Below are 16,242 nucleotides of genomic sequence, written 5' to 3' on the forward strand. Positions count from 1 at the left end.
AAATGTTCTTCTCCCATTGTCTTAGAAATTAGGAATTAGCACATTAGCTCTGACAACCCCCAACATGCATGCACACTGTTACCTATATCCACTCCGTCTCTAAGATTTAAATTACATAGATGATTAAAACAGTCAAGGTCATTTTATACCCACTGTAAGAAGAAATTAGTTCTCAGACTTTCTCGAAGGAATCTAAACTGAAGCACCTAACACTCTAAACGCTGGCTCTTTCAGCAGCTGCAAGGGAGAATTAAATTCCTCTTCCCCACAGAAATAGTAGGAATCAGTGAAAGATTAACGTACGAAAGGTCAAAGAGAAGCAAAGGCTATCAGAGTTCTATGTGGATCAACCGCTGATAGATGGTGGGTAAAATTATGAGAGGGCCCAGAAGACACCAAAACTGATCCCTTGCAACTTATCAAGGGGAAGTTAAATAGCAATTTTCTGTTTTCCTATTTTAGTGGATATCAAGTGAACCTGTGCACATGATGAAAATGAAAGACTTCTGAGGCAGCTACAATAACTCATTTATCCTCATGGCCCTTCTGCCCACACTGTCGACTCCATTACCCAACCTATTTCAAAATGATCACTTTCTTATTTCTGCTAATGGAGAGTACTCTAATGTTTAAATAACTTTGCTCTATCCACTAACCACTCTATTTAGGATATTCTCTATTGATTTCTAATTTTATGACATCATATTAAAAACCAATGAAAGAAGAGACTTTATTAAGCTTACTGTGATACTGATACCCTTTTGCTTTCAAAGCCAATAGATTTATTTCTATTTATATATTTGTATACTTAAGTTGTCTTAATTCCCTATTTCTTGGCCTAAAATTTGAGCAGGATGTTGAACATTTTAGACAAGAATATTCATCAGTTCAGTTCAGTCGCTCAGTCGTGTCCGACTCTTTGTGACCCCATGAACTGCAGCACACCAGGCCTCCCTGTCCATCACCAACTCCCAGAGTTTACCCAAATTCATGTCCATTGAGTCTGTGATGCCAGCCAACCATCTCATCCTCTGTCGTCCCCTTCTCCTCCTGCCCTCAATCTTTCCCAGTATCAGGGTCTTTTCCAGTGAGTCAATTCTTCACATCAGATGGCCAAATTATTGGGAGTTTCAGTTTCAGCACAGTCCTTCCAATGAATATTCAGGACTGATTTCCTTTAAGATTCACTGGTTGGATCTCCTTGCAGTCCAAGGGACGCTCAAGAGTCTTCTGCAGCACCACAGTTCAGAAGCATCAGTTCCTCAGCGCTCAGTGCACTTTGTGCCCAACCCCCACATCCATACATGACACTGGAATAACCACACCTTTGACTAGGTGGACCTCTGTCAGTAGAGCGATGTCTCTGCTTTTTAATATGCTGTCCAGACTGGTCACAGCTTTTCCTCCAAGAAGCAAGCATCTTCTAATTTAATGGCTGCGTCACCATCTACAGTGATTGTGGAGCCCCAAAAATACAGCCTGCCACTTTCCATCATTTCCCCTTCTATTTGCCATGAGTGGGACCGGATGCCATGATCTTAGTGCTCTGAATGTTGAGTTTTAAACCAGCTTTTTCACTCTCCTCTTTCACTTTCATCAAGAGGCTCTTCAGTTCCTCTTTGATTTCTGCCATCAGGGCGGTGTCATCTGCATATCTGAGGTTATTGATATTTCTCCTGGCAGTCTTGATTCCAGCTTGTGCTCCATTCAGTCTGGCATGTTGCATGATGTACTCTGCATGTAAGTTAGATAAGCAAGTTGACAATATGCAGCCCTGATGTACTGTTTTCCCAGTTTGGAACCAGTCCATTGCTCCATGACCGGTTCTAATTGTTGCTTATTGACCTGCATACAGATTTCTCAGGAGGCAGGTAAGGTAGTTTGGTATTCTCATCTCTTGAAGAATTTCCCACAGTTTGTTGTGATCCACACAGTCAAAGGCTTTAGCATAGTCAATGAAGCTGTAGTACATGGTTTTCTGGAATTCTCTTGCTTTTTGGATGATCCAGCGGATGTTGGCAATTTGATCTCTGGTTCCTCTGCCTTTTCTAAATCCAGCTTGAACATCTAGAAGTTCACGGTTCATGTACTGTTGAAGCCTGGCTTAGAGAATTTTGAGCATTACTTTGCTAGCGTGTGAGCTGAGTGCAATTGTGCAGTATTTTGAACATTCTTTGGCATTGCTTTTCTTTGGGATTGGAATGAAAACTGATCTTTTGCATTCCTGTGGACACTGCTAAGTTTTCCAAATTTTCTGGCATATTAAATGCAACATTTTAACAGCACCATCTTTTAGAGATGATAATTGAAGAATATCCATATGCTTATCTCTATCTCTCTGTTCTCCAAATCATTTGTCCCCCATATCTGTCAGTTTTTCCTTTATTTCAACATGGACATAATATTTATCTTCAACTGTGTAAAACAAAGAGACCAAAATAAGTATACATACATTCAATGCAGAAAGGGGTTTATTCTAAAAATTGAAAACCAGTAACTGGCATTGAACTGTGGTGCTAGAGACTCTTGAGAGTCCTTTGGACAGCAAGGAGGTCAACCCAGTCAGTCCTAAAGGAAATCAACCCTGAATATTCATTGGAAGGACTGTTGCTGCAGCTGACACTCCAATACTTTGGCCACGTGATGCAAAGAGCTGACTCACTGGAAAACACCCTGATGCTAGGAAAGATTGAAGGCAGGAGGAAAAGCAGGGGCAGGCGACAGATAATGAGACAATTGGATGACATCACTGACTCAACGCACATGAGTTTGACCAAAATCCTGGAGACAGTGGAAGACATGGAAGTCTGGCATGCTGCAGTCCACGGGGGTTGCAGAGTCAGATATGACTTAGTGACTGAACAACAAAACTGGCATTTACCATATTATTACATGTGAATACTTCGGGACCAAGTGAAAACCAGTAACAGGCAGATGTTAAATTTCCTATTCTACAGATGAACTTTCAGGCTTCCTGTTCACTTAGAGGAAAGATTACCTAGCTTAACAGTCAGATAGTCTATATCAATTACTAAAATAATGCCATATTCTTGACTGCTTCATGTTTGGACCATGATTTTTCTTAACAGTTTCCCCCTGCCCCCCATCAAGTTTTAACTGTTTCTCTTTATTGTTGAGAAAGACAGCCTTTCTTTACCACATTAATAATATGAAGCAACTGACTAGTCATTGGATACTTCTTGGAATCCATGGCATCCTTCTCAAAAAGATATTCTTTGTGGAGCTTCCTATATATGATCTCTAGTGTCCTTCGTGGATTTCTCTGTGTTGGATTCCTCGGTCAGCTCCACTGTTTCTTCTCTCTCATTTGTCCCACTTTCATGATTATTCTGTTTTCTTGAGTACATACAAATTTAAACAATTTTCTCAGAAGGAGACTGCAAAGTAGAATTTCTGAAAATGGGAGCTGATTGATAATTTAGATGTAACTAAGATGGGTTTCACTTCAAACTTTGAAGGCGTTGGTCATTTGTAGTCTAGAATCCATTACTGATGAGAAATGTAAAGTCAGTGTAACTCCTGTTTTACATATAACCTCCTATTTTACATATAACCTTTATTCTTTAACCTCCAGAATTGTATAGATTTTTCCCTTTTCCCTTAGCATGGTGTTGAATTTCCTCTTTCTTTCATGACTGATCTCTGGAGCCATCTCCTGGGCATCTCCAAGGTTGTAACAGGCTTCTGTATGGCTGCTTCTTTCTGGACCCAAAATAATATTTACAGATTTAATGTCAGCTTTTATTTTAAGGTCTCAGATCAAGATATCTAACTTCCTGTTCAGAAGAATTAATCCATGTTTGCAGGTAAGAGTTTAATCTTGTGTCCAGTTGAACAGTCTTGTATTTTGTCCAAATATGTCTTCCAAGCACTTCAGAGCAATGGATTTGCACACATCAGTAAATAAAGTTATTTATTAATTTTTTAAATATAAAAATGTTTTGCATGGAACATCCATAGGTTTGGGCAGGGACACTGCCGCGGGGGTGAGCACTGGGAAATTCAGGCTGTTCTGAACTCCATTAAGTAAGATATGTAGCATTTTTTTCCATTTGCTTTTGGAGCATACCTCTGCTTTGGAGCTATCCCTTACTTCTAGGGTCCACATGTCCCCTTATTTATGCTCGTATCTCACAGCCATTGGTGTGGCCTCATGCAACATTCGGTTTCAGGCGGACACTTGTGGCAGGTACCACGCAGGTGTGATCAGTGGCGCTGCTCCTGTGGACACCGATGCTGTCTCTGACATCTGGGAAGGATGGCGCCTGTGAGCTGGCCCCTTCCCCGCACAGGGAATGAGGCGTTGGCTTGGCGGGACCTGGTGGGAAGGTGGAGGCCCCAGAACGCAGAGCACCTTCTCCAGGACCTCCGGCTTTGCTGAGGCAGCTCACTGGATTGCCTCTTGATTTTTCCTGGGAATTAGATGCAGGGCTGCTCCTGCTGCGTGACAGGGGGGTAGAGGAGGAGGAAACGGTAGGAAGGATGAAGAGTGTGCTGCAGGGGCTCTGGCAACAAACACTGGGTATGTCTGTGATCAGAAGCTCCGCTTCCCACTCCCAACTTTGCTGACTCTCAGGTCTGAGCCTGAAGTTGCTTCAAGGGACCTCACGGCCGGAAGGCCCCCCTCTGCCCTGACCCTTCTCGCCTCCTCGGCAAGCTCCTCTGTCCCAAGGCAGGCTGCTTGCCTCTTTACACCATCTATTCACAGTCTGCTTCCTCTCCTCTTCACTGATGTTGGGCCTCATGGGGTAGAAAAAATAAACACCTGCATTTGCTCAGACATTAAAAGAGAAAGTCCCTTTGGGGTTTAGCATATACACACTGCTGCTGCTGCTGCTGCTGCTGCTTCAGTCGTGTCCAACTCTGTGCGACCCCACAGACGGCAGCCTACTAGGCTCCTCTGTCTCTGGGATTCTCCAGGCAAGAATACTGGAGTGGGTTGCCATTTCCTTCTCCAATGCATGAAAGTGAAAAGCGAAAGTGAAGTCGCTCAGTCATGCCCGACTCTTAGCGACCCCATGGACTGCCGCGCACCAGGCTCCTCCATCCATGGGATTTTCACAGAGAACTGGAGTGGGGTGCCACTGCCTTCTCCGATATACATACTACTAGATATTAAATAGATAACAAGGACCTACTGTATAGCACAGGGAACTCTAGTCAATATCTTGTAATAATCTAAACTTTCCTATACACCTGAAACTAACACCACAGTGTAAATCAACTGTACGCCAATATAAAACAAAATTTAAATAAAAAATAGAGAAGTCTTTCCAAATTGTAATTATTTAAAGGTTTCAGTTTTTAACATCAGTAGTCAAATTCTTACCACAGAACCTGACTTGACTTTGGAGTGTCTTGGAGACTTTATAGAGAGAACAGATTCATTAGATATATTGTTGTTCAGTTGCTAAGTCGTGTCCAGCTCTTTGCGATCCCATGGATTGCAGCACATCAGGCTTCCCTGTCCTTCACTATCCCCCGGAGTTTGATCAAACTCATGTCCACTGAGTTGATGATGCCATCCAACCATCTCTGTCAACCCCTTCTCTTCCTACCCTCAATCTTTCTCAGCATCAGGGTCTTTTCCAAAGAGACATATTTTCATATCGGGTGGCAAAATTATTGAGCTTCAGCTTCAGCATCAGTCCTTCTAATGAATATATCCTCTCTATTAAGTCCTCAGTAACAGTTCTCTTGGTTGCCCAGAAAAGTGTCACAGGAGCAAAAACCATGACTGGCCCCATATGTATCCATCTGTACCTATGTACGTGTCTGTATTATTCAATCACTGTACCTCTAAAACCTAGCACAATGTGCCTAGAATTCAGCAGATTCTTGTAGATACCTTGCTTAATATCATGTAAATAATGTAATATTTATGTAACATCACACAGAAATTAATACATGACTGAATGGTGACCACCTTCTTTAATTGAAAACCCTCTTAAAATTATAGGAAGAAGCACCAGGAGCATCAAAAGAATATAAAATACCTTCTGTGCTCTCAAGAAACGGAAGTAAATCAACTTCCATGTAGAATTAAAAGTACTATGTAAGCAACAGGCAATGTACTGCTGGAGCCCAAACAGGTGACTCCTAACAGTTTTAGCTTAATGACTAACGGATGATACTAAGCACTACATGAATTAGTTACATCTAAATAATATAGTACCTCATAGTTGCAAAGCTTCCCAATGCTTGTTCCTGACTCCTCAGTGTTTAAGCTGTCAGGGACCCAGACTACACAGTGAATAGTTCACAGTGCCCACAACTGACACATGGATCCCCTGAAACTGTTTTTGTTTTATGGGGAAAATTCAACCTTGTGATTCAGTGTCCTCAGTCTCTCTTTTCAATCACTCATTTTTTGCTACCTTTAGAAGTATTATTTCTTGCTAGTCATCCGGGTAACACACACTCCTACAAGGACTGCTAAATGATGCTTAGCAGCAACAGCTACAAAGAAACCTGGTAGCCCTTGTTCATCAGAAGCCATTCACAAAGTGCTTTAAAAGTTCAAAGGTAATATTAATTTGGGTCGTATTTTTCCCAGGCTCTCAAAGCCAGCAAGAAGGCAAGGATTAAAAGGGAAGGAAATCGTTTTATCCCACGCCAGACTCTTCTTCCAGTGTGCTTTGTCAGAGGGCTTCAGGTTCCTTGTAAGTGTCAGCGGATGAATCCCCTGATTGAGGCAGCGATGCTCTGCTTCTTCTGAGCTATGATGCCTTTTCCTCCTCTCACCTTTTCCTCCTCTCATCCACTTCGCACTGCCTGCGTCTCTTGTTTTTCTCCTTAGGCCTCCTGACTCGATTCCTTAGGGGCACAAATCTTCACTGGACCTTGCCCCAGGAGATCTTGTTACACATTTCACGTAAATTCAACTGCTTTCTTATTACAAGTAAGATTTAGTTCTCTGTTTTTCTTCTGCATGGAGAGATTCAATACTTATAATCTAACACAGTGGTCCCCAACTTTTTATTTTTTTAAATAAAAAAACTTAAATTTACTGTATGTCATCAGTTCCCCACCCCCCCCCCCCCCCCATTAATGCCGCCTTTCTTGTCTTGAATCCAGTCCAGGTACCACATTACATTATCATGTCTTCCAAATCCCCAACCTTTTTGCACCAGGGACTGTGTCATGAAAGACAATTAGCCCAGGGTGGAGAGGGAAGTTTCAAGATGACTCTCCTAAAGAGCACACAACCTAGACCCTCACCTGCACCATGTACAGAAGGGTCCACGCTCCTAGGAGAGTCTAACGCCACCATCGATCTGACAGGAGGTGGGCCAATGCGGAGTGGCTGTAAGTGCAGAGGAAACTTCCTTCCCTAGCCTGCAGCTCTTCTGCTGTGCCCGCAGGCTCCGAGCAGACCACCGACCAGCAGTGGTCCCTGGCCCAGGGGTTGGGGAGCCCTCATCTAAGAAATCAGAGATGCCCAATTATTTCCAGCATCATGCTGACTATCTATGTGTTGACTTTCAGATACCATTTGCCCAGGGAACCTTTCTGGTTAAACATCTGGACACAAAGCAAAACTGTATCAATACATCTGGAAGGAATGCTCCTTTGATGCATTTAATACATTATACTTCATTGTGTAATTATACTTTATTGTTTATTTCTCTCAACAACATGTAAGCTCCATAAAGGCATGCAGCACGTGTCTTTGTTTTTGACATCAGTGTATCCACCGAAAGTGTTAAATCTACACTTACTAATAAACACACAAACCAACTCAGCATAATGATAAGGATAACAACATAAATGGCAAGAGTAGTACACATATATTAAGTAGACACCTTGTGCCAGAACAATGGTCTAGAGGCTTGTACTCCCTCAGAATTCACATGTTTAAATTTTAACCCCCCAAATAGGACGTGGGGGCTTTGGGTGATGCTTATATCAGGAGGGTGAAGCCCTCATGAGTGGGATTAGCGCTCATCACATACCCCACAGAGCTCCCTGCCGCCTCCCCCACGTGCGGACACAATGAGAAGGAGCGACTCCACCTGAGCTAGAAAGAGCACCTTCCTCAGGACAAGACCGTGCTGGCGCCTGGACCCTGGGCCTCCCAGTCCCTGGTACTGTGAGAAAATGAATTTCTTTTGTTTACAAGCTACTTAGTCTGTGGAATTTTGTTACAGGAGCCCAAACAGACTAGCAGAGCCATGCAAGTGTTCAATAGTTACATGATACATGTAACCGATAAACTGAGCAAGTGAATACCCGGGATACAGTCAAAATGCTGCTTTCTTATATTTATTCCATGAAGATCATCTTCCCTGACCGTGAAGGTCGCTGTACGGCTTCCTCTCCGGGGAAGATGGCTCTTCCCTGATTACTCGTCCCTTTTTCATCCCTCTAGAGCCTGGAAGATATAAAGCAGGTTCTTTCACCTCTTCTTTGTTTTACATATATATCATATATATATACGATGATCTCACCTTCATTGCAATATTAGTTCTATGGCACATATGCCACAGGCTCATCAAGACAGGAAGAATGCTAACTTAGCATCCTGCTGCAGCTACATGAGCTCATCCAAACCACTCAGTCACCTGACAAAGGGGAAACGCTCATCTCCACTGTGGCAATAAGAAAACTGAGACTTAGGGATGCTAAAAAAGTCGTGCAGGGTCACAGCGCGCTGTAGACGATCACGGCTGAGCCCTTGGTCGGCAGTGGCAATCCTTAGCAATAAAGGCATTAATCAATATTACAGATTAAGGTTAAAGGAGGAAAATGCCTATGCTTCATTCATAGACATTGAGAATGAGACTATTTATAAATGAAGAGAAAACAGGGCTGCATGTATCCGACGATGTCTCCTATGCTTCCATATGAAGAACCTGAACCCCAACTTCAGAGGCGGCTAAATTCCAGGTCGTCACCCAAGTGCCCAGAAGATAATTCCTGAGAAAGGGAGATAGTGGCCAGAGACATTAAGTGCCTCTCATCACACTAGCTGCCTTCCTCCACTCACCCACACCACCAGTCATGTTTCTTTCATAATCTGTTGTCACTGTAAATAATTCTGAGCTTCATTTCTAGTTTCATGCCCATTGTGATTTATTAAACACATTCAAGTGGAGCTGGTGTACACCCTTTCTTTACAGAGTAGGAAAATATACATATGTAACTATATCTATACCCATCCTCATAAGGGGTTTTCTGCACACCAATTAAGCATATCCATTTACTTAACACTTCCCTTATGACTTAAGGGAAAAAAAAAAATACATGTTCACAAAACACAACATTGAGGCACGAAAGACAGCAAAAGTCTACACATCATCTGACTTTTAAAACACCAATATGCACTTTATAAACATTAATGCCTAACTGAAAAAGCCAAATTCACCCCTCCCTCATACTCCAAAGATACCTATTACCAGTTGAATTGTAGTACTAATAGCAACAGAATGAGCTTTTAAAATTGTTTCCAAATATAGCATAAGATCATTGGGACATGCTGCACGCATGCTAAGTCGCTTCCGTCGTGTCCCACTCTGCAACGCTATGGACAGCAGCCCACCAGGCTCCTCCATCCATGGAACTGTCTGGGCAGAAATATTGGAGTGGATTGCCATTTCCTTCTCCTCATTGGAGCATCAGTTCAGTTCAGTTCAGACGCTCAGTCATGTCCAACTCTTTGAGACCCTATGAATTGCAGCACACCAGGCCTCCCTGTCTATCACCAACTCCCGGAGTTCACCCAAACTCATGTCCATCGAGTCCGTGATGCCATCCAGCAAGCAGATTCTTCAGCATCTGAGCTACCAGGGAAGCCCCAGAACTACAACAAAGATGATAACCACCACCAACTGAATTCATGGCTGTGGTCAGTTTAAATCTAAGCGAATAGCAGCAAAAGGAGGAGACTTCAAAATAAACACAGGAGTTTAAATTGACATTGATGTATCTTCTAGAGCACTATTATCTAAAGGATTTTCTGTGATGATGGCTCTAGAATACTAAATTTCCCAGAATGAGAGGAACCAACCTCATGAATAATTCTTGTAACTCATTCGGTGCCTGCGGTGACGTTTTTAAACTCCACATCCAAAAATAAAAGGAGACAAAACACTAAAACCTTCCATTTGCTGGGAGACTGCCTGGAGCATTCTCAAGCCCCACTTTCCTCCCCAACTTTTACTGAGACTTAATTGACATACAGCTTCCCTGATAGCTCAGTTGGTAAAGAATCCTCGAGCATGCAGGAGACCAGATTTCTGGAGCGTAGATCCACTGGAGAAGGGAAAGGCTACCCACGCCAGTATTCTTGGGCTTCCCTTGTGGCTCAGCTGGTAAAGAAACTGCCGGCAATGCTGGAGACCTGGGTTTGAACCCTGCAGGGGCGCACCTTGAGTCCAGCACACGCGCCTCTCAGCCATGCTCCCGAATCCCGGCGCTCTGCACACACACCCCCAGTCCCCAGCGGGCACCTCAGATTCCTGCACACGAGCCCCGAGTCCCACACTCCGCTCATCCCTTGGTCGCCCCTCGGATCCCAAGGTTGGGAAGATCCCCTGGAGAAGGGTAAGGCTACCCACTCCAGTATTCTGGCCTAGAGAATTCCATGGACTATTAGTCCATGGGGTCGCAAAGAGTGGGACATGACTGAGCGACTTTCACTTTCACTTTCCATGGAAGTTTAAGGTGTAAACCTAACCACCTGCGGATTTCCAGGAGGCTCAGTGGCAAAGAATCCACCTGCCAGTGGCGGAGACCCAAGAGACGCGAGTTCCACCCCTGGGTCTGGAAGATCCCCTGGAGTAGGAAAAGGCAATCCACTCCAGTATTCTTGCCTGGAAAATTCCATTGACAGGGGAGACTGGCAGGCTATACAGTCCATGGCACGGCAAAAAGTCACACTGCTGAGCGACGTGTGAACTTAAACTAACCATCAGACATACATAGGAGGCCAGAAGGCTACCCCAGGAAGGTTAGTTAACATCTCTGTCTTCATCCGGTTACCAAAATAATTTTCTTGTGATGACAACTTTTAGGATTTGCCTTCGTAGCTTCTTTCTAATATACCGTAAAGCAGTGGTAACTGCAGTCATAGTCACCATGCTAGACATTACCAGATACGCTTGTAAACCTTGCAGGCGCGCAGCCTGAGCGCACAGCACACGCGCTTCTGAGCCACACTGGCGAACCCCCGGGCCTCGCACACACGCCCCCAGCTCAGCGTAAATCTCGGATCCCAGCACACGAGCCCCCAGCCCGGAGCGCGCACTTCCGATCCCAGCACACACACACCCAGCTCCGAGCGTATATCTCGGATCCCAACACAGGAGCCCTCAGGCCGGAGCGCGCGCCTCGGATCCCAGCACACACACCCGCAGCCCCGAGCGTATATCTCGGATCCCAGCACACACGCCCCCAGCTCAGCGTAAATCTCGGATCCCAGCACACGAGCCCCCAGCCCGGAGCGCGCACTTCCGATCCCAGCACACACACACCCAGCTCCGAGCGTATATCTCGGATCCCAACACAGGAGCCCTCAGGCCGGAGCGCGCACCTCGGATCCCAGCACACACACCCGCAGCCCCGAGCGTATATCTCGGATCCCAGCACACACGCCCCCAGCTCAGCGTAAATCTCGGATCCCAGCACACGAGCCCCCAGCCCGGAGCGCGCACTTCCGATCCCAGCACACACACCCCCAGCTCCGAGCGTATATCTCGGATCCCAACACAGGAGCCCCCAGCCCGGAGCGCGCGCCTCAGATCCCCGCAGGAGCGCCCGGCTCCCACCCACCCTGCCCGCCCCGCCGGCGCCCAGAGCCCGCGCGCCGCCGCCGCTCGCTCACCCTTCTCGCTGACGCTCTCGCTCTCCAGCTCCACGTCCTCGCAGCTGGTGTACTCCGGCGTTGACACACCCTCTTCTTCCGAGCTGCTCACGGACATCTGGCGCCGCTTGCCGCCCCGCTTGGCGCGGTGCGGCTTGGGCGGCGACGGCCGCACAGACTCGGACTGGTCGGAGCTGAGCGAGTCGTTGCGCAGCATGGTCTCCACCTTCTCGCGCTTGGCCTTGCGCACCAGGACGGCCGAGCCGGGGTCCAGGCGGCTCTGCTTCCGGAGCGGCTCCGGGGCCTCCGCGGGGCCCGGGCCTGGCCGGGGGGCCGGCGGGCTGGGGTCGGCGAGCGGCGGGGCGCCCGGCGCGCGGGCCTCCGCGGTCCTCTCGGCCGAGTAGGCGCGCGGCGAGGCGGGCGGCGAGCCGCGGGCGGCGTGGGGCGCGCGCGGGCCGGGCCTGCCCTCGGGCCCCGCGGCCGCCTCGGTGCGCGGCAGGGACACGTCGCTGTGGCGCCGCTCGTGCCGGGCGCGGGACACCCGCGCGTGCATGCGCATCTGCTGCTCCTCGGGCGGCGGCTGGACAGGGTACCGCGCCAGGTTCGGGTCGCTGCGGTACCGGGTCTGGTACTCCTCCTCCTTCCGCTGCTTCTCCGCTTCAGCCACCGGGCCTTCCTCGCGTTTCTCCGGCACGACGGAGTAGTCCTGGGACCGGCCTTTCTCCAGCCTTCGGCTTTCCCGCCTTTCCTTCCGCTCCCGCTCTTCCGCGGGCGCCTCTGCGGGCGGCCCCGAGGTCCTGGGCGCGCGTTTGCGCTCGCCCTTTGGGGCGCCTTTGCCGTTCTGCTCGGCCAGCCCTGGGGTCTTCTTCCTGGGATGCACAAAGAAACGTGGAGAAGGAGAAACTCAAGGCGAGGACCAGACCTCAGAAGCAGCATCCTTGGAAATAGCTATCCTTCGATGTCTAATTAAAAAGCGAGATGTTAAAAAGGCACATTAAACCCGTATACCTGAGTCGCTTTCTAAATAAGGCTCCTTTGAGTTACAAGATATTCAGGGTCTTCACAACTGGCTTTCAGATTTTTAAATTCTCTATCAGTTACACAGATCATTTTAAAAATCAATAAATTAATGCACTAAAGGGACAAGTTTTATGCGAACCTCTTTAACATGTTCTAGATAAAATAATATAGGTAATAAGAAGCTAGGATAAACACTGATAGATAGATATCAGTTCAAAAATTAATACCCGACATATATTGGGGCAATATATATTAATCTCTTATAACTGAAGCATTCAAGGAAACCTGACTACAAGTATGTCCATTTCAGAAATTAATTCTACCAGCACTTCAGTTGTAGAACAAAAGTACTTTTTAAGAGATGATGTGCAGTCCAACACTTTTTAGGGAATTGGTTAGGGAAAAAAAAAATGATTGAAGCTGAGCCTTCATTTTACCTTCCCCAGCAAAAATGATAGAAATGTTGACATTTTGAAATTATTATTCATTTTTCCTCCCTCCCAGGCCTTCTCCCTCATTCCAAAATGCAGAGCACAAGGAACCATGTTCAATATCCTATAATAAATCATAACAAAAAGCAATATGAAAAGAAAAAGCAGTTTGTGTTCTACTTCGCTTTCCATCTTGTAGGAGGCACTGGCAAAGATAAAGGAAAAGTGTTTCACGGTCTGAATATTTAAATTACATTGTTTAAGATGGCCCCGTGCAGCCCTTTTCTGAACACTGTAGTCCGTCTGCTTTGGGAAGCTTTCAGCAAGGACACCAGAAGTTACAGAAAGGGGATGCCTCAGCAAAGCATTCAGACCCTATATGCTCTACTGTGCAGTTAAAATGGGGACAGCTAGGCTCTTTCTGGAATCCTTAGATCCATCGAAAGGGCCTTCCAGAGAGAACACTGGACGTCCAAAAGCAGGCTTCATGAGCAAACGCTGAGAATAACATACAAGATGGGGGAAAGTAGAGCAGTTTCTGTTGTCCATCATCAAAGTAGTAATTGCTAAAATATGTTGTGGGATCAGTTTGAGCAGGGGCTGGTGATAACGGAGAGAAAGGGTAGAGGGTTTCCAATGACCCAAAAGCAAAACAGAAGCCTGGTCAGCTCTGCTCGAGGCATTTAGATTACTTGGTCCTTTGAAGTGGGAGAGATTTTCAGGGAGGGTGGAGTTTCACAGGTAGCATTGCTGTTTTCCCGCATAAGGGGTCTGCAATGAATGCAGTCATCATAATTAGAGTTTTCATAAAAGTGTGATGAATGTACTGCAAACCTCAGTAGCTCATTAAAGCAGAGTTGCCCTTGTTGGAAGTTTCTATAGAGTCGATATTTCTGTGGTTGTTGAAATGCTGATCAATGATGCTTACCTTGCAGAGTTCATGTGCAGATTAAAGGAGACAGCATCTGTGAAGATGCTTTATGAAAGGATAACCTTATATGCAAATGGGACTCTTCTCCATTCTCTCTGATTCTTGTCTTTGAAATAGGCCTTTTCTCACCTCGAATGTTGCCATCCCCACTAGCTCTTGATGAGTGTACAAATTAGGATCAAAAAGATTAAGATCTTGTTTCCAAAAGAAGTATGTACCCTGGTGTTTACTGCAGCACTACTTACAATAGCCAGGACACAGAAGCAACCTAAATGTCCATCAGCTGTTGAATGGGTGAAGAAGACATGGCACGTATAAAATACAGTGGAATATGGTAATAAAATAACAGGAATAAAGAGGAAGAAAATGTCATTTGCCACAACATGGATGTGACTAAAGATTGCCGTACTACGTGAAGTAAGTCGGGAAGAGTACAAATTTGGTATGTTATCACATGTATGTGGAATCTAGAAAAATGGTACAGATGAAGCTATTTGCAGGGCAGGAACAGAGACACAGACTTAGAGACCAGAACTTGTGGACACAGTGGTGGAAGGAGAAGTGAAGTGAAGAGAAGCTCAGTCGTGTCCGACTCTTTGCGACCCCATGGACTCTCCAGGCCAGAATACTGGAGTGGGTAGCCTTTCCCTTCTTCAGGGGATCTTCTTGACCCAGGGATCGAACCCAGGTCTCCCGCATCACAGGCAGATTCTTTCCCAGCTGAGCCACAAGGGAAGCCCAAGAATACTGGAGTGAGTAGCCTATCCCTTCTCTAGCGGATCAGGATTCCCGTCCCAGGAATCAAACCAGGGTCTCCTGCATTGCAGGTGGATTCTTCACTAACTGAGGTATCAGAGAAGTAGAGAGTGGGACAAATTGAGAGAGTAACATTGACATGCATACACTCACATGTAAAACGCATAGCTAGTGGTGGAAGGACAGGGTGGGATGACTTGAGAGACCAGCACGGACACACACACACTCCCATGTGTAAAACACATAGCTCGTGGGAAGCGGCTGTGGAGCATAGGGGCTCAGCTCAGTGTTCTGTGATGACCTAGGGAGTGGGATGGACGGTGGGAGGGGGGTCACAGCAGGAGGGGGTATATCTGTATATATAACTGATTCACTTTGTTGTATCAGAAACTAACACAGCACTGAAAAGCAACTGTACTCCAATAATACAAATTCTTAAACAATGAAATATAAAACAAGACAGCCAGCCACTCCTTCAGGCTTGGCTCATTCTCTCAAGGGCCCTGACTACCAGCCAGGTCCCCCTCTTCCTCCTTCTCCAGCCCCAACATCCTCACTGTTGTCTTCGGTATTATAAACAGCAAGTCATCTATATCACCAGAAAAGCTATTTGCCCTTATCAGTCTTTTTCAGATTTCATCAAAAAGCCTCTCCTTGGTGCCTGCTCTTGACTTCTTTGTAGTTTTTCACAGGTCATCATAAGCAGGACTCAGATTTTCTCTTTGGAAACTCTAGACCTCCAAACTCTTCCTCTCCTTTAAAAGAAATCCTTTTCTGACCAATCGTGAGCTGCCCTTTCAGCGTCTTTTCTCTCCTTAACTCACAGCACTTTGTCACCATGCTGCAAGTCTGGCCATCACCAGGGTGGCTCTGGTGTCTGGCCATCAATCATGGTCTTTCCTATTTTGCCTGCCCATCCCACAACTTCTGGGTGTCCTGTCTGCCTGTGTTCAGAAGGTGCTCCCCTTTCCTGCGGCCTCCAAAGGACGTGTGTTTATATTGTCTAGCTCTGATCATGTCAGCCGTCTGCGCCAGTCCACTGCCCAGGGCTCTGTCTTCCCTAGGGGACAGTGTGGTCTCTTTCCCAGGATCTGAATGGAAAGGCACCATGCACCAGTCGCCTTGATGCCCTCCGGCTCCTGCAGTGTTCGGTAATGGTAAACACTTGGTGCCTACAGTCTGCATTCACTAGAGGCCTCCCATGGGCCTGCTCCTGAGCACAGGTGCTCACTCAGTCCTCCAAGGTGCCCGTGAGAATCCCTGGTGACAGAGCCAGGCCT

General features: G+C 46.3%; 1 protein-coding gene across 2 annotated transcripts in view; it reads right to left on the reverse strand.

Annotated features, from left to right (window-relative positions):
* The window catches only part of RIMS1 (regulating synaptic membrane exocytosis 1), a 244,073-nt gene extending 231,502 nt beyond the window's left edge, over positions 1–12,571 (reverse strand). For both annotated transcript variants that reach the window (XM_070292523.1, XM_069599446.2), the window contains exon 1: positions 11,846–12,571. In XM_070292523.1, the coding sequence (XP_070148624.1) occupies positions 11,846–12,383 (538 nt within the window). In that variant the 5' untranslated portion in view covers positions 12,384–12,571. The remainder of the gene's footprint in view (positions 1–11,845) is intronic.
* Positions 12,572–16,242: the final 3,671 nt, after the last annotated feature.

The sequence above is a fragment of the Ovis canadensis genome, chromosome 9 (assembly GCF_042477335.2).
Source record: "Ovis canadensis isolate MfBH-ARS-UI-01 breed Bighorn chromosome 9, ARS-UI_OviCan_v2, whole genome shotgun sequence".
NCBI lineage: Eukaryota > Metazoa > Chordata > Mammalia > Artiodactyla > Bovidae > Ovis > Ovis canadensis.